Genomic DNA, 22,890 nt, shown 5'->3' with positions numbered 1-22,890 from the left:
AAACGATGAACACAAACTTAAATGCATTTAATTTCACACAAGTGATGGGGGACAGCTGAGTCAGTTTCCTGTTTTAATTTAATTTTTTTAAAATGAAAACATAAATCATCTTCCGTATCATCTGTGCACTCACTAGAAAAGCACCCCTTTAAAAACCCAAACATGCATAGTCAAAAAGACAGCAAAACATCTGCTCAGTGGAAATTTCACCAGTTAAGATCACATTTAATAAACAATAATAAAAGATGGTAACACAGGAGAATCATATTCCTATGCAATTTATTGTGGCGCAGACTCCAGGCCCTAAAATTTAAAGGTGACAATTTACAAATGACTTAATTCTTGACAATTAGAAGGAAAACAATTGTGAAGCAGATATGTTTCACATGATACAGTACTGATCCTGTTCATACCGTCTGCTTATTCCAGATAAGTCAGTGAGACACAGTAACAGATCTGTTTATTCAAAGTAAACAGGCGATCCACATTCATATGTAACAGAAACCTGCAAAAAAAACCAAAAACATGTACAAGATATTAATACAGGGTTAGTTCATTCAGGGTCATTAACATGAAAAATAGAGAAAAAGGCAAATATATATTTTTTTAAAAAGACAGCTTCTTATTTAAGGGATCAAAGGTGTTAACAGTTTTCAAATCACCAGGTATGCTTGGATTTTTGATATCGCTTTGAGAGTTGAGCCTGAAAATGTCAAAATTCAGTTTAAATTTAATCAGTTACATATCACTGCAGCAGAGATCCAGTAGGGGAAAAAAAATAAATCACTTCATCACCGTTTGTGTCGTAGGAACTCGATAAGGTGAAGAAAATATCGTTGTATTGAGGCCATTAATATCAGAGGATTGGTTAAAATGAAATATTTGTTCTAGGTGTAATGAATTCATACTTTTGCATCCTGAAAGGCTATTAGCCTGATGGAGTGTCAGTGCAGCAGTTGCTCCCAGGTGACATAACCAGTTTATTACAATGTAATAGACTTGAGGGAATTGGACTGAAAACTATCAGGAAGAGAATGCAATTAATTGTAAATGATATTTGCATATTTTATTTTATTTGTTGATTCATTTATAAACTGAAAAGATTAGTTTTGATGCTGTTAATAAATTTATAATACATATTTATAAAAAAATCTGTTGATTCTGATCTCTAACGTTATTTTACCATCAATTTAGCTTTTAAAGTGTCACAACTCGTCACTGCGAGATGTTTTACAGATATAGAGTGAATGCATCGCTGCCCACCCGCTTGATAAAAGGACAATAACTTCTGCAGAGTTTGAGGATTATCAAATTTTTCTTAGTTTTTAAGCACAGCTAGTTTGTTACAGAAGGAAGCCGAATATGTGTGCGCCAACAAAATGTTTCAAAAAAAGAAAAAAAAAAAAAGAAAAGAGGATTTTACCCTAACACTGTATTCCTTCGACAAACAAAATGTAGCCATGCGCTACTGCTGCAGGGAAAATCTGAAAAATGAAACGAGAAATTAAGATGTAATCGTTGTAGTTAGATGTGATAGATCTGACGGCTTTGCTTTAGTTGATGCGTCTTAACCCCAATTTCTGAGACGAATCTGAAATCTAATAATTTAACAACTTCAAAAGATTTTTCAACAAATAGTTTTATTTTACAGTTTAGTCATCCTTCATCTGGATCAATTCGGAGAATAAAGTCTCCGACTTTGAATGCAGAACATCCCTGTGAACTAAGAGGACGATGTGTTTGACCGACGAGGCACTAAGATACATGAAGTCTGGTAAAGCAGACGGTGCAAAAACAAAAAAACAAAAAGCCAAACATGAAAACTAAAACAAACCCAAGAAGTTGATCATAAAGACTGATAAGTTTGACGTTCTGTGGTACGCAACCTGACCATGTCGTTTCCCTTACAGCTTCAATAGTTTCCTCCAAACCAGAATATGGTGCAAACGTCCCGTTACTTGGTGTCTTATTACATTGCTTGTTATTTTAAGGCATTCTCAAAGTCAGCATAATTCTGATTGTCTTTGGTCATAGTCGAGCCTCCACAGCATCTAATGGAGGTCATTTCCAAACTAGGCTCTGTGTTATATTTACATTAGAAGTAAAGAGTCTGAAGAAAAGAAAAGGAAAAAAAAAAAAAGCACTTCATTAAATCTGCTCTTGCTGCAGGACTGACTTCATTATGTGCTGATGCTGACTCCAAGCCTAACAGTTCACTGAGAAAAGAGGAAATTCCTTTTTAAGATGGCCTCGGGGTCACTTCTCTATTTTTTGCCCACAGTCCTGATCAGCGTTTACCAGAAAACAGCTTCACAGCAATTGCAGAGAAACAGACGTAATCCAGGGAAAAACAAACAAACAAACAAACAAAAAGCATCTAACTTCATTCAGAGGCCAGTTAGCAGTTTGTCGGACATTAGAGAGGATCTAAGTAAGAACAACATGGTGGTCTTTGTTCTCCTGCTGGGACAGAAGTTTGCTGCTGGCTTTTGGAAGGGGAGGAAGGATTGGGAGAGCCCTCAAAAGTTCTGTTGTCTTCGCTTCTTAGCATCCATTGCATCCAGGATGGGTTGCCGCTTGGCGGTGTAGCGCTGCCGCAGCTCCTCGATCTCCCGCTCCATCATGGGATCCAAGGCAGTGAGGCGCAACTGCAGCTCCTCAAAGTCCAGGTTCTTCAACTGAAGACGCACACAAAAAAAAAAAAGTTATTGGAAGGAAATCAGATATTTAGAAGAAGGTGGTCAGATACAAAGGTTCACAAAACTTTGACTGGATAGACAGGCAAATGGGGAGATCCGATTGAAGAATAGTCAAACCTTGAAGGAAGGCAAGGTTAACAATGGACAGACAGACTGAAAGAAATTGTTTGAAAACCACAGCCAGGACACTCACAAAGTCAAAGTCTCCATCCTGAGGGACCTTCCAGTTATCAGGAAAGACATTTCTGGACTGGATGTGGTAGCCGGGCTGTTCTGGCGGCTGATTGCGGTTGTAGATTTCCTGCTGCTGAGCCGCCTTGTTGGAGGCCTGCTTGTCAAAGTAGTCCATGAAGGAAGGACGTATGGGCTGCTGGGGAGTAGCATTCCCTGTGAATGAAGAAGAGGCTCTAGTGAACGTCTCAGGAAAAACAAAAAATAAAATCTCAGAAAAGCTGATGATCAAGTTCAAAATATGGTTGTTTTTTAAGCTTCATCTTAAGTTTGCTTGCATTGTCCTCAGATCACACATTACAGGCTGTCTAAGCAGTTCAGCTTTTTCAATTAATAAAAAACTGTTGACAGCTAGTCAGAAGGATCATCTAGGATCACTAGATCTATTCAAGCTATGAGTTATGATTATACAAAGCGAAAATCAAGGCAGTCAGTAAAAAAAACAAATAATTCCTTGTAAGTTGTGGAAACAGTTCGAAATCACCAGAACATGTAAGGACTTTTAAATGAAATAAGATAATTTGAGACTCATTGGAAATTTTGACAAAGCCATGTGACCAGCAATCAGTAAAGTTATGGCATACTTTAAACGGTTAAACTGGGACCATGACATAACTAGAGCTGTGCACAAACACAGATATTTGTAAAACTGTAATAACCCTAAGCTTATTAGGCCAAAAGCAGATGGAAAAAACCCCCAAATGTAAGCTAAACCTCAGAGCTACTTAATGAAGCTCAGGGGAAAAGAAGAAAAAAAAGACTGGCGTCAGAGGGGGACGTGTTTGTTGCATCAACAAACACAAGCAGAGTTTATATGGCCATGAATGAAGCTTTGATGTCATCTTATTGAAGTATTGCTCATAAATAAGTTTAGCAAAGGCATAGATTTAATACATCTACTTTTCACAAAGCGGTGAATTGTGAAGCCGAAGAAAAATGTTACATGATTTTCGAAATACTTCAAACGTACAAAACGGTGGAGAAACTTTTTTTTTCCATCTGCTTCTTTTTCTCCACCACCAACAATAAAATCCAGCCCAACCAAGTGAATAAAAAAATAAAATAAAATCTAATTGGTAAATGGAGTCACGCGTCTAATTTAATCTCAGTACAGGGTTTCACCAACTCAAATTTCAGACTTTTAAAGACCATTAAAGACCTTTGTCTCCACAGAAATGTACAAACTTTGTCCAACTGGCAATACATTTTTCTTCCATGATAGATGCAAAAAGGTAGCTAAAACATTAGCAGCTAGTTAGCGGAGCCTCAACCGACTCAAGTCACAGAACGCAATGAAGATGTCTGAGTGCAACTCAAACTTTTGCCTGACAGAAAAACATAATACAGAGACGTGACTAAATAGTCCTGTCGGGATCAAATGTATGGCCTCAGAATGACATTAAAGGCCAGCTTATGTTTTTAATGAATTTAAGACAAAAGTTTGGACATATAAATGTAAGATTTTATAAGGATGTGTGAACAGTCTGCAGTATGAATCCAGCTGCTCTGTGAAGGCCTCAGAGACCATCAATTACAGAAAATTTGTGTAAAAACAGCAAAGAAAGAAACGGCAGATAGATGGAAACCTACAGCAAAGCAGATTCAAATGCTGGAATGACAAATCAAAGACATAAATCCTAAGAAGAATGTGAAAACTGATGATCAGAAACTCTCCAGCCAATCTGACTGAACTCAAGTTATTTACAAAGCAAAATGGGTCAATATTTCCATCCTCTGATGTGCAGAGCTTGTAGAAACAAAACCTGCAGCTGTAATTGTAATACAGGTTGGATTTACAAAGTCTTGACTCGGGATGTAATTCAATTCAACTGCAAACCACATTTCTTTAGTCTGTGATGAGAAAAAGTTCAAGAGGTTCTTTACTTACCCCTTAGTTTTGCAAAGCATCAGACACGATTCTTTTAATACCCACAAAGACAAAACCTAACCACCAACAGAACCCACAACGAACATCGTCTCAATCTGGCTTCTAAAACGGTTCTGGAGAATAAAATGTTTTCAATCGTCTTTTGGTCTTACTTCTCATTGAACCTTGGTCTTCCTCCTCCTCTTCGTCGTCACTATTGATGACCATGGTGCCGAGGTCAGACTCCAGCGTGGTGCTGCCATGTTCAATCATGGTTTGGGCCCCGTCGCTCATAGTGCTGGAGGCTCGCATGGTCCCACCCCCTTCAGAGCCTGACTTCACCATGGTGTGGGAGTCCACCTCTGTCTCTTCCTCCTACGAGGAGAGAAAAGAAAAATGAACATAATGAGCCATCTGCTGGATTATCATTTCCCTGGAAATGAAATATCATCTCAGCCAGACTCATACAGAGTTATCCTCCTCCTCCAGCTCTCTCTGCTGCTCCTGCTGCCTCTTGGCTTTCATCTCCATGGCCTCTGCTATCATATCTCTGAGGATCGTCACAGGTTTGGCTTGGCTGATGAACGGATGCTGTGAAACAAGAAAAGTCTTACTTTGAAGTCTATAAATATGTCCAGATCAGTTTGTACGCGAGATATTCATATCCATGAGTGTGGCATTTTGTTATTTTGCTCCAACCTGTAGAAGCTTTGTTGCTGTTGCTCTATGCTCCGGGTTTTTGACCAAGCACTTTTTGACAAAGTCTGTGAATTCTTTTGTCCAATGCTCCGACTTCCTGAACGTAGGAGGAGGGTTGGTGGGGATCATGAAGATAGCCTGAAGGAAAGACGGAGGGTCGCAGAGGGGAACAAAGAATTACAGCTGATGGCAAGCGCCAGCTTATAAAAAAAGAAAAAAAAAGACCTAAACTGTGGACTTACCCTCATTGGGTGGATGTCAGCATAAGGAGGCTTCCCCTCTGCCATTTCTATAGAAGTGATGCCCAAAGACCAGATGTCTGCTACGCAGTTGTAGCCGATCTCCTGGATCACTTCTGGAGCCATCCAGAATGGAGTACCAATCACAGTGTTTCTTTTCGCCATGGTGTCCTTTACAAGGAAAAGATAAAGAGTGTTACTTCAATTCACATGATTAAAAAGCAGCAAAAGACCTAAAGATCAAAATGAATGATTTAACACATTCTAAGTAAAACTACAATGGTAGTCACCTTTGAACCGAGTATAAACTATCTACAGTTAAGTGTTTTTACTTCATTTTCATGAATAAAAACCAGAAATGGTCTAAAAGACTCAAGTCCATGTTATGACACATTTTAAAGAAAAATACAATGGAGGCTACCTTTAAAACATAAGTTTAAAATAATGCAAGTCTTTAATAATTCACCTACAGACAGTACTTACAGTTAGGTGTTCATAACACAAAGTGTCATATTTTAAGAAACAAAATAAAGCGGGCCATAACTGAGAAAGGATTGCAATTTTAATGTGAAAAGTTTGATGTTTGACCCACAAATCTTCTACTCTGTATGCAGGCACAGCAGGGTCATACTGACTTCATGTGCGTTTTTACAAGTTTTTTTTTTTTAATTTGATGTGGTTTTGGGAATTGACGGTCTGACAGGATAAGTCCCCCGTCACCCCCCTTCGATCTTCTACTGCGCTCCTCCTGAGTGTCACGCTAAAACCGCAGGAAGAAGGTTAAAGTGCCTTGGAACTGCTTTCCTGCAGTTAATGAATCTCTTTCAGTTGGTTTATTTTACCGTCAACTGTCCTGCAACTCCAAAGTCAGCCAGTTTGGCGTGACCCTCCGTGTTGAGAAGGATGTTTCCTGCCTTAATGTCACGATGGATCTTTCTCATAAAATGAAGGTACTCCAGACCCTTTAGAGTTGACCTTAGGATAGTGGCAATCTCATCTTCTGTCAGCTGGTGTAAGAGAAAACAAAGACAATAGCAGGATGAAATAAACACAAACAACCATTAAAGAGACACATCTGTGACAGATAATTATAAATGAGATTAAATGTGATGATGGTGTGTCGGTTAATAACTGACACATTTGTTAAAATGCCTTTAAAACACAAAAGGTGAACTACATAAACTGTAATGTGGGTTAACTGTACAGACAAAGTTATAACACACAGTTTTGTTTCGCAGCCTGATGATGTCTGAAACAGATCCAGCTCCACAGTACTCCATGACGATCCACAGGTCCGTGTTCTTGAAGTAACTTCCATAATATTTTACAACAAAAGGGCTGCAAGGAGAAATAAAAATGCGGTCAAAAACAAAAGCTTCACTTTGAACAGAGAGAGCATTAGTTACAGAAATAGCAACCCAAATTAAAAACCCAAAGAACCCAAAGTCAGCAGCTAAGACTTTGTGTACAATACTGATTTGTTTCAGCTACAGTTTGGGTAACTTTTAGTAAAGCAATGTGGGAGCCCAACCTATCACACTGCTGCATGATTGAGATCTCCTTGATGATTTCCTGTAGATCGGACTCCACTGGAACCTGCTTGATGGCCACCACCTGCCCCGACTCTTTATGGATGGCCTTAAACACGCTGCCATAGGAGCTAAACACACGCAGGTTACAGGAAACATTTCATAAGGGAAACTACCAACAGCAAGTCGTTAAAGAGTGGAAAGGAGAACACTTCTTACCCTTCGCCAAGTTTCTCCAGAACGTCAAACACTTCCTCTGGCTGTTTGGTCAAACTGTCCTCACTCAGCTTTTTCAGCTTACTGCAAAATGAAACAAGTCATCTAATGACTTCAGTGATGCTGATAACATCTACTTCAACAATGACAAATCCAAAGTGTTTGGGTTGATGCAATATGATAATGATGACACTTCAAAAATGTGCATCGTTATTTATGGATTTTACTTCTTCAATGGGAAAAACTGTAACTGACAAGATAGAGATAGTATTGGTTAACAGTCGGGGTAATAATAATAATGTCATAAAAGTCTAAACAAGAAGATGGAACCTTTTTAACGCAACACATAAAACACAACAGACTTTGGTTTCCTCAGCGTCAATCACGTATCGTGACATTTCAAATATTTGATTGCGATTCGATAATTTGCTTTTCTCGGATAAAAAAAAGATAATTAAAATCATTTAAAAGACCATAACCTCAATTGTAACTCAAACAAACATTAAACGGATATCATATTAACATTTGTAATGAGGCGTCCGTGATTCATTTCTGATCTTTTTGTCGATATTTTGAGTCGAAACTTTAAAATCAAACTGAGGCTAACTGAGTTAGCTTAGCATAAGCTAGCCGAGCTACCAAGTACATTAGCAAGTCTTAACAGCTTTAAATGACGGCTTCGGATATGCCCACAAACCTTTTCGGCGCTGACGGGTCCATGACGCTCACCATTAAAAACAAAAGAACAACAAAAATATGAACTTATGATGTCGGCTAAGTCAGGAGCAGAAAAGATACGGACATCGTCCGCAAACTAGCCCGTTTGTCATAAACTAGTGGAGGGCCAGCTGAGGGGGAGCTCCTCAAACGATGGATACTCAAAGGCACCACACCGTCCCCTTTCGGAAAGGAATGCAATGACAGAATGAGCCGAGGATACTTGGAAAACGCTGATAATAACCAAGTTATCACAATTAAAACCCTAAGTGTGTTACCTACCTGTGGCAATAATTCATCTAGAAAAAAAAAAGTATACAAGAACGTTACATGTCAACCGCAAACCCTGAAGAAACCATACCTTTTAGCCCTTTTTAAGAAACGTTAAATTACTTTGTTTCTTGTCATTAGAAAGCTATAATAAAAAAGCAGATTTTTAGTAATTCTTCAGTTTTTTTCCCTCCCAAATTATACCGAGTTTCCACAGCGAATTGATATTAAAAAGTATGAGAAATATTTTTAAATCCATTTGACGTCATTTGTTTGAAAATTATTTTCTTTTTGCATTACAAAGACTTAACACATTACATTTAGAAGCACATGTTACACCGGTAAGATTTATACATTTATTAATCATTTTTAAACACGTCCTCGTCCAGCTGGTGGCGCTAATGTGCCTCTAAAATAGTTTGCCGTAAAAGGCAAAGAAGAAAACCGGAAACTGCTTCGACGTCATTCGTGCGCATGGAGATATAAAAGTAGTGGTAAACAGCTAGCATATAGAAAGGTAAACAGGGACTTTTTGTTATCACGAGGCCTTTCTTTTGTCTGTTATAGACGCACTTTGTTATAATTGCGTCAGTAAAAGCATGTAAATAATTGTGTTTACTTATGCTGATAGATTTACACTGGCCCTATAGGTAGCACCATGCTGTTTCTGTTAGCATGCTGTACTGAAATCAGTTGGTATGTGGCGATATTAGCAAGTTTCCTTCCTTTTTTTGCAGGATAAAATGGACGCACAGAAAGATCTACAGCCGCCCAAACAACAACCGATGATCTACATCTGTGGAGGTAATCAGCTATCGCTTCGGAAAAACATGTTTTAGAGGTGGCTAGCTAAGCTATTACAGAATATAAACGCCGTTTATTTATATACAGAAAATAGTTATGCGGCACATGTACATCTGAGAAGTTAAATGTTTTGTTTTTTTAATCACTCGCTTCTCAAAGTGAATTTACGCTTTCGTCACACACAGAGTAAAAATATGTCAGGCATTTTGTCTTTTAGTCTGAGGATTATGACGTACCGAGCAATGGTTGGTGCAGGCCGTTGTTCCACATCTACTGAATATGCCACCATTGTGTACGGAGGATAAATGGTTGATATAGACGGTTGTTCCACATCTTCTGAATATTCCACCTTTCTGTACGGAGGATAAATGGTTGATGCAGACGGTTGTTCCTCATCTACTGAATATTCCACCATTCTGTACGGAGGATAAATGGTTGGTGCAGGCGGTTGTTCCACATCTACTGAATATTCCACCTTTCTGTACGGAGGATAAATGGTTGTTGCAGACGGTTGTTCCACAACTACTGAATATTCCACCTTTCTGTACGGAGGATAAATGGTTGATGCAGACGGTTGTTCCTCATCTACTGAATATTCCACCATTCTGTACGGAGGATCAATGGTTGGTGCAGGCGGTTGTTCCACATATTCTACTGAATATTCCACCATTCTGTACGGAGGATAAATGGTTGATGCAGACGGTTGTTCCTCATCTACTGAAGATTCCACCATTCTGTACGGAGGATCAATGGTTGTTGCAGACGGTTGTTCCTCATCTACTGAAGATTCCACCATTCTGTACGGAGGATCAATGGTTGGTGCAGGCGGTTGTTCCACATATTCTACTGAATATTCCACCATTGTGTACGGAGGATAAATGGTTGTTGCAGACGGTTGTTCCTCATCTACTGAAGATTCCACCATTCTGTAAGGAGGATCAATGGTTGGTGCAGGCGGTTGTTCCTCATCTACTGAAGATTCCACCATTCTGTAAGGAGGATCAATGGTTGGTGCAGGCGGTTGTTCCTCATCTACTGAAGATTCCTCCATTCTGGCCAGTCAAGTCCCTCCGCTCCAAATCCACTCATTCAGGGTTTATTGAGGTGCTTGATTATGTTCTGGTGTGTCTAATTGGAGCAGAAATGGGCCCGCCCCCAATTTGTTTCCTCAAAATCAGAAGTTTTACAATATTTTTGGGATTCTTGATTATTGGAAGGTCCTTTCACTTAAACGCAGGGGTAAAGCCAAATGTACAGAATCGTACATCTCTAGTGAAAAGCATGATCTCTTTTTTAAAGGAATTTATCAATCAGCGGTACATCCATATTATTTTCAGTTTCAGTGTTTGCGATTTAGATTTTTTTCAAGTTGTCATCAGAACTTGAAATGTCTAATTACCTACTTGAACTTTTTGAGTGACTGTTGCAGACACATGATTAACTTTTGTTTAATTGCAGCAGTGTGTTAAATAAATGTGTCTAAAATTGTCTTAAATCTCAGTGTCTGAATCTGAAATGTTATCTCTTCAAGGTTTAATGATTTTTTAAAAGTTATTTATATTAGCTTCAATTAGCTTTAAAATAGTCAGTTGAGTCTGTAATGATAATTGATGTTTTTATAATGGTGCCATGCCTCTGATCATGCTGGAGGAGCCGATCTGACTCTTTCTTTCTGTCTTTATTTGTTTTTTGCAGAATGTCACACTGAGAATGAAATTAAAGCTCGTGATCCCATCAGATGCAGAGAGTGTGGCTACAGGATCATGTACAAGAAGAGAACAAAGAGATGTATCCTTTTCCCCGAGTGTTTGTGTGGGGGACAGAGCCGTAAGATGTCTCTAACTTTATGTTAAAATTACATGTGTAAATTCACTGCTACTCTTTCTGCACATTTCCTCAATTCTCTAAACCCAGTGGTTGTATTTGATGCCCGGTGAAGAGGAGAAGACAGATTTGACTTTTGTTGTTTTTCACCGTTTTTTGTAGTGCATCACCATGTAAATAAACAGTTTCTGAAGCCTGGCATCTGCTATTCCTTTTTTCTTTTTTTTTTTTTTTTTAATAATTTTCTTTTGTTTTATCTTTTCAATTAATTTTACAAAGGAGTAATGTGTGAAAATTGTATCTTTTTTTATTCAGAAATGGATAAAAATTGCTTTCTCACTGTTGTTCACTGTGTAAAATATAAAAGAACACAACTCCTGTTCTCTCTGTACTTCTTGAGTTATTGCAGGAAGTAAAGTTTTCGCAGGGCTTTCTGCGCTACAGTGTGCACCTCCAAAAAGTTTTGAAAAGGGTTGTCTGGATTGTGTCTACTGATAATCCAGAAGTATCATATCAGGATTGTCAATTTATTTATTGTCAGCCTCTGCTTACAACTGGGGTGGACTTTCAGAAGAGCGACACAATGAAAAACAAAATTGGATTGTTTTTAGTAATGCAGATGCACAGCTAGCTAAAGCACATTATTTAAACTATAAAAAAAATATCTGGCAGTAGTTGACGGTTGACTGATTGTGCTTTGATGGGAAATTAAAGGAAACTTTTGGGGTGCTTTAAATGCTAAAGAATGCGAGTTTTGTTTGACCATTTCTAATTAAAATCTTGGATGTTTAATTGATCTAGCTTTACTACGTTGTTTTATGCGAAGCAAACTTTCTTGAAAACACAATTTGACATGTGCTGTTGTGGCATCATCTAATCGACTTTGTGTGGCATTTCTAATTAATTTAGACTAAAATCTTTGCTTGCTAAATGAGTGTTGACAGGGGGGGGAGGAGGCAGTGGTCCCTCTTTCATGCTAGCACCGCCCCTGCCTTCAGCCTGCTGCGGCATCTCTGCACCGCTGAGACTCCCCCCCGCCACCACCCACTCTGACGTCACTGCTGACGCCTCCGATTGGAGGTGTGTCCAGCAGAAATCCCCCCGCCTGCCAGTCCACAGATGTAGCTGCAGCTCTGAGGGAGACCGAGAAGCAGGGAGGGAAGAAGAGTTTGGACGCACTGCGGAGGGGAGTGCAGCCATGGGGAACGCGCAGGAGAAACCCTCCGGCAGCGGCGGAGGAGGAGGAGGGACGCCGAGGCGGGACAACCCGCGGACTCACGGAGCGACGGGAAAGGAGGTCGCCAACGGCGCTCCGAGAGAAAACAGCCCGGCAGGTGGGGAAGAGGAGCCGGAGCAGCAGCCGGGCAGTTCCGGGGTGGATAGGAGTTACCTGGATGCTCCGGCCGGAGCTTTGCCTCCTCACCTGGCCCGGCTGAAGAATGAGGGGAACTACCTCTTTAAAAACGGCCAGTTTGGAGACGCGCTGGAGAAGTACACCCAGGCTATAGATGGATGCTCTGAGGCAGGTGAGAAACAGTTCAAATCAACCCAGAACTAAAAAAAACAACCTCTTCAGCACCTTGATAAATTGTCATAATTAAGTTTTAATACCCCCAACCGTTTAAACTGACAACTCAAATATTTGGGGTGTTTCTGACATTTTTCTGACAAAACTAAATATATTTCTTCCTTTAATAGAAGTCTATTTCTCTGTCTTGTTTCTTGCAACTATAAGTAGCAGCTGGATGGCTCACTAAATTGATGGAGACATCTTTTTACCTCCCAACGGCAATAACATTAGAGTTGGCTCTGAATGTAATTTGGCTTCATAGTTTACTCCATAAAACAGCAGCTTTGTATTATGACACTGCCTATTATAACTATGGCCCCCTCTGGCATTCAAATACAGAGTAAATATGACTCTGGGCTCACCTGTCAGACGTCATGTGTCCCAGGTGACTCGTGTATGCAGATGTCATGTTAATTTATTTCAATAAACATCTTCAGAAAATCGTGGAGTTCATTTACCCCAGTACCTCTTAGTGCAATCCAGTTTGTGAATGCCTTTCCCATTGTGAAACACGGTGGTGGCATCATAATGCTGTGTGGGATGCCTTTTTTTTTGACAGATAAGTAAGCTCGTCAGAGTCGATTGGAAGATGGATGGAGAAGCTTGCGTAGAAGAAGCCCTGTTGGAGAGCATATCAAATCGTGCTCTTATTTTAAAACGGTCTAGCCAAAGTCCAGACCTACGTCCAACTGAGATTCAGGGGCAGAAGGTGGCCATTGCTGCCTCCTTCCAATTTTGCAAAGTTTGAGTTACTCTGAAAGGAAAATTAGTTGCAACATTGCTAGTAACAAACCTCTAATGACGCAGTAACGGTAAAGTTTTGTTCTGAAGGGGATTTAGCAAGAATGCATGGCACACTTTTTGAATCATTCTTAAAAATGTAGAAACCATTTAAGAGCACAAACCGTATCTCTGTGACTTTGCATCTACATCATTTCAAGAGGGTTTTAAAAAAGTGAAATTGACATAACGGCCCCATTAGCTGGCACTTAGAGGAAAACACTAACAGTAAAAGTTTATTGTTTCCTGAAATACAAAATCTCATTCGTTTTGTGTGCAAAGGTAGTATTAGAAAAAGTCTTGTTCTGCTTCCTGCCAAGAAACTCTGAGAAAATTAAGGAATCACTTCAGGTTTGTCAGATGAGTTATTTTTACTCTTCTCCTTGCAGGCATTGACAGTCCAGAAGATCTGAGTATCCTCTACTCCAACAGAGCTGCCTGCCACCTGAAGGACGGAAACAGCAGCGACTGCATTCAAGACTGCAACAAGTGTGTGACCAAATCCTCTGTTATGATTAGAGGATAGTTTAACTCAATACAATTTTGCTCATCAGACAAATTTAGGGAGTAACAATTAATTTTTACAGTGTTGTGAAACAAATTTCTTCTGGGTTTTTAAAAAAAAAAACTTTTGCATGCACTCAGTGTTTCATATTGTTAAAAACATTTTCAAAATCAGACAAAGACAACAGCACATTTTTACAGCACATTTCAAGACATAAAATCACAAAGTGTTGTGCAACACGCACAATGACGACATGAAAAAAGCTTCTTTTAATATAAGAAGTTGCAACAAATTTACCCAAAAACCTGGTGAGATGCTTAAAGAAACATATCATTGATTATAATCGGCATAGATGTGATGAGAAATGCCAGTAAAAGAGTTCAAAATATACAACAGATGTTGCATGTAATACAAAAACAATGAGGGCCCAAATACAGAATTGTGAGGTATAAAATAGGAGAAAGGGGATAGTAGATGGAGCTACAAAGATAAAATTGATTCACAGTCTAAATCTTTAAAATGACAAATTAAGAGATGATCAGGTCATTACTTTCAAACTAAACTGTCAAATTTTAACAGTATCTAACCTAAAAAAAATCCCTATTTTATAATGTAAGATGAGAATCTTGGTTCTTTCTGGATTATTTGGTTTACATGTTTGTTTGTGGATCGATGGATGATTTTGTATTCAATTCTTATGTGTTTTTAGTTCATCCCCTTCTCTTCGTTTAGTTTCGGCGCATACATCTTTTACTGAATGTCACTGCAAAAGTCTGGATTTAATTAACAAAATTACAACCTGAGATTTGTTTGAATTTATACTCCATCTCAATCATGTTGTTTCTGCTGCATTCTGGAGGCAAAGTGTCAAAATTTGGGTTAGATTCCACATAATTTACTTCATGGTGAATTTATTTGGTTTCTCCTGAATGAAACTAGCTTCAGGTTGCACCTTTGACACAGACACACTGACACACACAGCGAAGGACGCGGCTTGATCCGGTCTGTGCATTTCCCTGATCTTCTTAGGGCCTTAGAGCTGCAGCCCTTCTCCTTGAAGCCGCTGCTGCGCAGAGCCATGGCCCATGAGTCACTGGAGCGCTACAGGAAGGCCTACGCGGATTACAAGACGGTGCTGCAGATCGACACCGGCGTGCAGGCGGCTCATGACAGCGTCCACAGGTTGGATCAGCACAGACGCAAAAAACATTTCTGACTCGGTCAAGTTTTGGAGTCTTGACCGACTCGGAAATTAATGAATGTATTTTTCAGTGTTTTATGACTTTTATTCAGTGGATTAAAGAAAATCTAATTGACTTTTGATGTAACGTATGGGCTTTGCTTTGGAGTGGAGTCTGTTTACATCTCTGACCTGATAGTGAGGTGACATAGCACAACTTCAGTGGCAGGTTTATGACAATCCTGTCTACTGTTACTAACTTTAACTTTGTAGATGTGAGATAATTGTTTGCTTTTAGTTTCCTGCAGCATTGCTTTGCATTCTGGGTAGTAAGGCTGTATTTCTACTATATTTCAAAGTTGTTCAGTTCTTTATGCAAAACTGATGCTGCTTCTTTAATATGATGTCCCAGCTCACCTTAAAAAAACGTTTATTGTTTTATTGGGATGTCGAGTGAAAAACTGTCATTTTCTTCATTTTGGAAAACAAAGTCCTCTGAGTTAGATCCACTGTTGAAATTATCTTGAAATTAATGTCAAACAATATTGAAATTCTTCTATATTCATAGGAGAAAATAGAGATTTGGAACTGTTTAGTTTATATAAAAGTTGATTTGTGTTTTTACCTGAATTTTTAATGTGAAGCTGTTGCTTTTTAAAAGTTCTGTTGGTTTTGTTGCACTGTCTGAGGACAGTTCACTCCACATTGACTGATTTATAGTAAATCTTTACAAGCTGTTAACCTCCCTGAAGCGCTTAATGAAGTCCAAAGAAGCAGCTCTACGTGTTTCAAATGACAAATAGCCGCCATTTAGTTTTATTTAGACAATTTTTGCAGCGATCAAACGTCGTCGTCTCCTCCCTCCACTAAGCTACGCCTTTCATCACTGCTGAGCGAACAAAACCCCGCAGTGGTTCCAGTGTTTGCCTACTAAGGGAAAACACTTATGTCGGGTTGCCCTCCTTGTTATCTGCCAGGATCACGAAGGTGCTGATCGAGCAGGACGGGCCTGAATGGAGAGAAAAGCTTCCAGAGATTCCTGTCGTCCCGCTGGCCGTCCAGCAGCAGCACAGAGAGAAACCAGTCAGCGTCGAGGTGGCGCAGGTGCGAGCCGCCAGGGCCGCGCAGGAGGAAGGTTGGCTACATCACTTCATCCCTGCCTGAAACTTACAGCTGATGTGTTTCTATGATCAGCCCTTAACTGACCTCTGTTAAATTCACCCGGAGAAAAATAGAATAAGAAAGTAGTGGTGAAGGAGACTGAAAATGACATTAGAATGTGCCATTAGGAAGCAGAATTCACAAAGAACGAGTGTGTAAAAGCAGAGTAGGACTGCAGGTGCTTCAGCTGACAGTGTGTGTGTGTGTGTGTGTTTAGAGTCGTATCAATAATGCAGAGAGAAGCCGATCCGTGCAGACCGTAGTGCTGCTGTAATGGAACAATCCAGGTCGGGTTTCCTCCGGGTTCAGGCTCTTCAAACAGTCCAGACGGCTCCACTCAGAGGCTGCATGAAAACGCATTTCAATACATCGTGTGTGCCTCTAGCAGAACTTGTACATACATGGGAATCACTTGTTTTTTTTGTGCCGAATAAGAAAATAAAACTAAATCCTAACTGGAGAAAGTCCCTGAGCGACACAGACAGATGATTTCATGATCAGTTAATGAGTTTCCTTCGCAGAACAGCTGCTGCTCTTCCTGGGGAATCGCTTTACTTTTCAGGCTTCAGCAAAGTCTTGAATTGCCCTCCCAAGGAGCAGGACTTTCTTGTACAGTTTTAAAATTGTCTAGACTGGTGTTTCTCAAATTTTTTTGTGAACTCTCAGGTTCCATATCTGGTTTTTGCTGGATTTCTTTGCTTTTGTACTCAACACACAACTTTCAGATATTACTTATCTACTGTAAATATGTTTGTTAGACCACACACTTTTCTCCTGTAGCTGTTTACTTTTCTCATTATAAGCAAAAACGTCACGACATGCTGTCATGGCCTGGTGCAAGGTTATAAGGCAAATGAATAAGCCTATAAAACATGTTAAAATATTGGTACAATATCTAATTTGAATGCTCAAATATAGAAAACTATAGAAGCCAGTAAAGTACAACTTACGATATTGGAGAATCACTTTATTAGCGACTCACAAAACCTACTTCTATAGCACTGATGATATATTTATTAAAGGATTTTCACCTTTCAAATGTTCAAAATGGACGGTAAAAACATTCTGTGGAAATGTTTGCAAAGAAATTAATAAAAAGGCCTAAACTGATTTAAATAGCCTTCCAACTCTTGATGGTTGAACATAATATTTCACGAAGGTTGACAAGTCGTGGTTTTCTTTTGCGGAAACGAATGTGGAATTATGTTTGATAAACTTTGCAAATAAGTTTCATCCCACGAGGCTGTGGATGTTTTAGTGGCTGCGTTGGGGCGTTTTCATTAGTTAGTCATTAGTTGCAGAGGCTTTCTCAGCACAGCAGACCGCTAGCTCAGGAGGAATCGACTCATCTGCTCCGCTTCATTTATTGGTAAGCCCTGAAAAAAAATCTCGACAGGCTTTTTAAGTGAAATCCATTAAACGCAGTCGTCTCCCGAAGCGTCTTTCAGTTGAAAAACCGACTCTTCATGAAACGTAGCTCTGTATTATCAGTAGTAGGAGTATTGACTTTTATGTGCTTAGTTCGTATTGGGAAGTTTTGCTGAATTTTCTGTTTCTTTTTTCTCTGCAGCCAGAAGAAAAGAGGCTCGCTTTACTTTACTCAAACACGAAGGCAACAGCCTGGTGAAGAAGGGCCTCTTCCAGGAGGCTCTGGAGAAATACACAGAGTGTCTCTCAGTGAAACCTGATGAATGTGCTGTTTACACAAACAGGTTGGTCTAAAACAACGGAAACAGTCATGTTTCATGTCATAAAGAGTATTTTAGTGATGCAAGTACAGCTTGATATGCTGAGGACACAAATTTGGTCACAGAGCCAACATGAGCACAAATAGGATTATCATTTTAGACTTTTATTGATTTATTTGAACAGTTATTTTTTCTAGGGTGCTTTGGCATAAAACGTAATTTCATTTACTGTATATTTTCTATAATATGTCCACAGAACATTTCATGCTCTGTGGATGAAAATGTTCAAAATGAACATTTTCATCCACAGAGCTACTTTTTGTGCAGATTATACTTCTGTTTTCTTCAGGCCCCATTCCAGAAGCCTGGTTTATTTTTGTGCTTTAACCATTTTGCTGTTAAATAAAGATGAGTTTCAAGTTGAAAAGTTTGTAACTGTTTTTGGTCAAAGCTACACAGCATAAAGTTTCTGGGATGACTTCATCTGTTTAATACTAAAAGAACTATTCAGAAACATGAAAAGTCCAAAGTTAAGCTAATATTCATGCCCAGGATGAGTGAACATAAACATCTGATAGAACTGTATCAATATTGCTTTGATTTAAGATAGAAATGCCACACAAAGGCTTTTTTTAGGACAGTGGATGTTCTCCAATGATTAGATGGAGCTAATTTTTCTAGGATTTTCCTCTTCAGGAACTTTATTGTAAGACAAACAGCAGAGGGCACCATATTTGTACAAGACAAGATCAGATACACATCAAGGGTGCCAGTACTAGCATCATAAACCTGCAGCCCTTCAGACGAATTGAGCAATAGTTACATCTAATCTTTAAAGAAACAAACAAAACAAAAACCTATGATTATTTAATATTCTTCTCTGTCACTAGAGCCATTTGTTTCCTGAAGCTGAATCGGTACGAAGAGGCCAAACAGGACTGCGACTCGGCGCTGCAGCTGGATCCAGCCAATAAGAAGGCCTTCTACAGACGGGCAATGGCCTTTAAGGGACTACAGGTGACCAGCACGCTGCGACCGCCGGTTTACTGTAGTTGTGCTTGTGTTTTCCTGACACTGTCTGTGTGAAAACCTGCCAGGATTACCTGTCGGCCAGCAGCGACCTGCAGGAGGTCCTCCAGCTGGACCCCAAAGTCCACGAGGCCGAGCAGGAGCTGGAGGAGGTGACGAGTCTGCTGAGGCAAAGCTTGATAAACAGAGCTGATCACACATGAGGTAGAAGAGCAGAGCTAAATTTAACGGCACTAACGCAGCACCACATCTTCAGAGAAGGCTGTGTGTAATGGATAGAAATCTTGCACATTATACAACACGACAAAAAAATCTTAAGATTTGATGAATTCCTGCAGGCGTTGGCGACGGAGGCATGTTGAAAGTTACCTCGATTTCTCTGTTTTCTGATTTGTGACAAATCCCAGCTTGGATGAACTGATTTCAACTCAACATTTCATTAAAATGAGCAGTAAATTTATGTTCTCATTGCTGACATGATAAAAGAAAGATTCACTGCTCAATACAGATAAACTTTTAGTGAGGCAAGTTCTGACTATCTTTAAGATCATGTTTATTTCCCAAAATTACTTCTATTTGCTGAATGCCAGAATACCCAAAGCTACTTTAACTTGAGTTTACATACATACACTTCCTTGTATTTGCTAAAATGACTCCTTACTGTAGTTGGGTGCCCCTTTACAAGCTTCTCTCAATGGTTTTGGGACATTTTGGCCCAGTCCTCCTGACAGAACCGGTGTAACCGGAGTCAGGTTTGTAGGTCGTCTTGTCCCTTCCTTACTCAGATTTTCTGCTCTATTCACAAAGTTTGCATGAGTCTGACACCAGAGCTTTGTGGTGATTCCTTCACAATGTTGACTTTGTTGTCCTTAAGCCACTTTCTAACCAACTTCACTGCATGATTTGGGTCAGAAGTTTGGACTGATTTAACTATTAAATTGTGCAGTCTTTCAAAAAGACTCTGTTGCAAAGCGACCTAAAGTTTTAACTTTCAAGCAGATGTTTTGAGATGTTGGTTTGATGTTTCAACATGATTTGTGACGTGCAAAACAGCATAAATCGATATTGTTATCCCAAACTTAACATTTGGAACGGTTTTCTCATGCTCGTTTCCAAAAAATAATCTGGTTCCTATATCTTGGTTTTGGAGAAATGGCTTCTTCTTTCATTTCAAATCAGTAAAGTTGCAATTTCACTGGGGAAACCAACAACCTATAAGACATTTTGGTTTTGTTTTGGGTCAATTTATTCATCTCTGCGACACAGAACTCGTCTCCTTCCTGAGCTGTATGGTCACTCAATGTTTCTATTGCATTTGCACATATAATTTATAACATCTAGAACAAAAAGACTCAGAAGATTCCTTTTTGAAAAGTCCTAGTCTGTCATAGAAACTTATATTTATGTTGCTAAAATGGGAACGTAAACCTCCTGGTTCTAATGTGATTTGTATTTCATCATAGAGAATTTATTTCCTAGCTCTGGCAATTAAATGCTTCATTGTAAACTTCTTTGTATGAAGAAAGTATTACAAAACAATCTAAAAGTGTCTCATCTTCTGGCATTTAGTGAGTAAAACTAATTTTAATATACCAAATTCCCTAAAATGTTAAAAGTTTGGACTGATTTAATTACACTGACAAATTCAAGTCAATTATGTACATTGCAGTTCAATTCTAACTATTAAATTGTGCAGTTTATTAGCTCAGTTTATTATTCAAACCGGTAAAGTTTTCTATTCAGCGAAAGTTGAAATACAGCAAATGATGCAAAATTGGAGAGTAGTAGGAAAATGTTGCGGTGAGTGAAAATGGTCTGTTTGTCCTCCAGCAGCCTAAAGCTTCAAGCAGCAAAACTACAGCTAGCTCAGGATAACTGTAAGCTTTATCAAAAGCTTTAAGCCTCGTCTTAAAAGAAGACGTGGCGTCTTCCTCATACTTTTTAAAACTCCAGGAAACCTGCAAAAACCCCCTGAAGAGATCTCTGATCCACAATGTAGCTTGATCATTTGCAGCTTCATTTGTGACAAATCCCAGCTTGGAAGTCAGCTTTCGTTTGGTTCTGTGAGAAAGAGCAGCCATGTTTCAGCGCAAAAACAAAAATAAAAAAGGAAAACGACAAACGTTTACCCGGGACTGGAGCTCTGTGAACAACCATCTGCACTGTGCGCTGGGCTCGCCGCAGCTGCTCCAGTCTGCTTACATAACAGGATGCTCCATTTGCAAAGGCTAATGTCAAGGTACATGTGAGCTGCCGGCGCTATTAATCCTCCCCATTGTGATGTAATATATTGTAAATAGAGGTACTCTTGACACGGTGCAGTGTTCTGTCGTGTGCGGATGAAATGAGGAGAGACAGAGTGGATAATAATGTGTGCCTTATTGAGATTTCTACCAAGCTTAGGATGAAATATGCCAAGATTAAAACTTTTAGGTTGGTTTGTTTTTAAAGATATTTGCTTCAAAGCTGAGCTGGGAATGAAAAAAAAAAACATAGGAGGGAATCTAATATATGTGTTTATGTTGGAGTTGCAGATTATTTGTGGCACAGTAAAAAAACTGAAGATATAAACAACTTCATTTAATTCAGTAAAGATTTTACAGCAGAAACAAAACAATTGTCTTTTTTTTTCTTTGTGATATTTGTTTTACAAGTTAACTTCTTGATTGTGTTAAAGTTTTCTTTTACTATATGGACTTTTGGATCATGCTTTGGCTTGAGGGTCAGTAGACAGTTGTTTTTATTAATGTGTAACTTACCTTTACGCCTTGCTCCTGATCAAAATCATTTTAATAAAAAAATTAGACAGGAATTTCTGAAAACATAATAAAACAGTTTTTTCCATTTGCATGTTGAAAATAATTTATATCTTCCTCAGTAATCAGTGAGGACATTCGTACTTAGACGCAGGAAGGCCTGGTTGTCATCACCCTAATCTTTACCTCCACCGTTTGGATTCAAATCCAGACTCTGAGCCACACCAAAGCGCTAATATTATTTCCAGTCAGGAAACAAGGTTGGTAAAAATCTAACATTACTTTAAACCAACAATCTGCCAGGAGTACGAAGGCTGTAATTTTGGGATTACCCCTCGGATCAGGGCAGTGAAACTGCACTGGTTTACACATTTACTCCATGACTCAAAAATAGTCATCAAACCTCCTGAGGTTTGATGACTGCACAGACGCCATGATGTTGTGCTATTAGAAAACCCTGAGATTCTAAGAAGATGAAGTGTCTTCACAACCATATTGACTCATAGTGGGATGACCACAGACGTGTACGAAAAGGCAAACAGATCAGAATATGAATATATAAATTAACTTTAATGCCGTTCTGGTAACCGTTTTACCCAGTCAGAGTCACTTTTAGATACTATTTAAGTCATTTAATAAGAGCAGTGACATCATTTTTTCCTAAATTTGAGAATCCAAGTTAAAAATGGCCACCTTAATTCTTTAAAAGTTTCCATTGTCAACTATTCAAACGATGCTTTTGGACATACTTTAACAAATCTCACTGCTTTTAAAGAAAATATTATTTTTGTTTATGAAGATACAAATTTCAACACCAATTGAGCCATTTTCTTGCATTTCAACATAGAAGTACATTATTGCCACAAAAGATAGTTTGAATAATCTACAAAAATCTTTGACTTTGTCTACAGAAAATGCTCTAAAAACTATTCTTAGTATTGAAACAGACTAAAAAAATTCTAACTGAAAGTAAAACCTTTTAAAAATATTCTCACTTCCTACTTTAAACAGGAGGGTTTTTGAATCGTGTCACTACAAGAATACATATAACTACACAACACGATGTGCCACATCTTTTATTTCATTAATGTTTTTCTTTGATTAAAAATAATCTCTTCCAATTTAA

General features: G+C 38.9%; 3 protein-coding genes across 4 annotated transcripts; 2 read left to right on the top strand and 1 right to left on the bottom strand.

Moving 5' to 3' along the window:
- Positions 1-204: 204 nt before the first annotated feature.
- On the bottom strand, positions 205-9,578 carry stk3 (serine/threonine kinase 3 (STE20 homolog, yeast)). 2 transcript variants are annotated; one of them, XM_055053675.1, is made up of 11 exons: positions 9,508-9,578; positions 7,484-7,564; positions 7,267-7,395; positions 6,959-7,073; positions 6,578-6,742; positions 5,739-5,906; positions 5,497-5,634; positions 5,266-5,388; positions 4,971-5,172; positions 2,893-3,086; positions 205-2,678 (listed from the first exon to the last, which is right to left on the bottom strand). In XM_055053675.1, exons 1-11 carry the CDS (start codon positions 9,558-9,560, stop codon positions 2,520-2,522), a joined length of 1,527 nt encoding a protein of 508 aa, XP_054909650.1. In that variant the 5' UTR covers positions 9,561-9,578; the 3' UTR covers positions 205-2,519. The 2 variants fall into 2 exon arrangements, with proteins under 2 accessions (XP_054909650.1, XP_054909651.1); XM_055053676.1 differs by lacking the exon at positions 9,508-9,578 and adding an exon at positions 8,178-8,327.
- Positions 8,899-11,294, top strand: polr2k (RNA polymerase II, I and III subunit K). Its single transcript, XM_055053677.1, has 4 exons — positions 8,899-8,984; positions 9,205-9,271; positions 10,967-11,059; positions 11,186-11,294. The coding sequence occupies exons 2-4, from the start codon at positions 9,211-9,213 to the stop codon at positions 11,206-11,208; spliced, it is 177 nt and encodes a 58-aa protein (XP_054909652.1). The 5' UTR covers positions 8,899-8,984; positions 9,205-9,210; the 3' UTR covers positions 11,209-11,294.
- Positions 11,295-12,211: 917 nt separating this feature from the next.
- On the top strand, positions 12,212-22,822 carry spag1a (sperm associated antigen 1a). Its single transcript, XM_055053674.1, has 7 exons — positions 12,212-12,621; positions 13,835-13,934; positions 14,980-15,132; positions 16,108-16,265; positions 17,862-18,003; positions 18,870-18,996; positions 19,077-22,822. The coding sequence occupies exons 1-7, from the start codon at positions 12,294-12,296 to the stop codon at positions 19,209-19,211; spliced, it is 1,143 nt and encodes a 380-aa protein (XP_054909649.1). The 5' UTR covers positions 12,212-12,293; the 3' UTR covers positions 19,212-22,822.
- The last annotated feature ends 68 nt before the right edge of the window (positions 22,823-22,890 follow it).

The sequence above is a fragment of the Poeciliopsis prolifica genome, unplaced genomic scaffold, assembly GCF_027474105.1.
Source record: "Poeciliopsis prolifica strain line A6 unplaced genomic scaffold, Auburn_PproV2 SCAFFOLD038, whole genome shotgun sequence".
Lineage (NCBI taxonomy): Eukaryota > Metazoa > Chordata > Actinopteri > Cyprinodontiformes > Poeciliidae > Poeciliopsis > Poeciliopsis prolifica.
The sequence above is the reverse complement of the archived record's forward strand: the minus strand, read 5'-3'. Positions and strand labels throughout refer to the sequence as shown.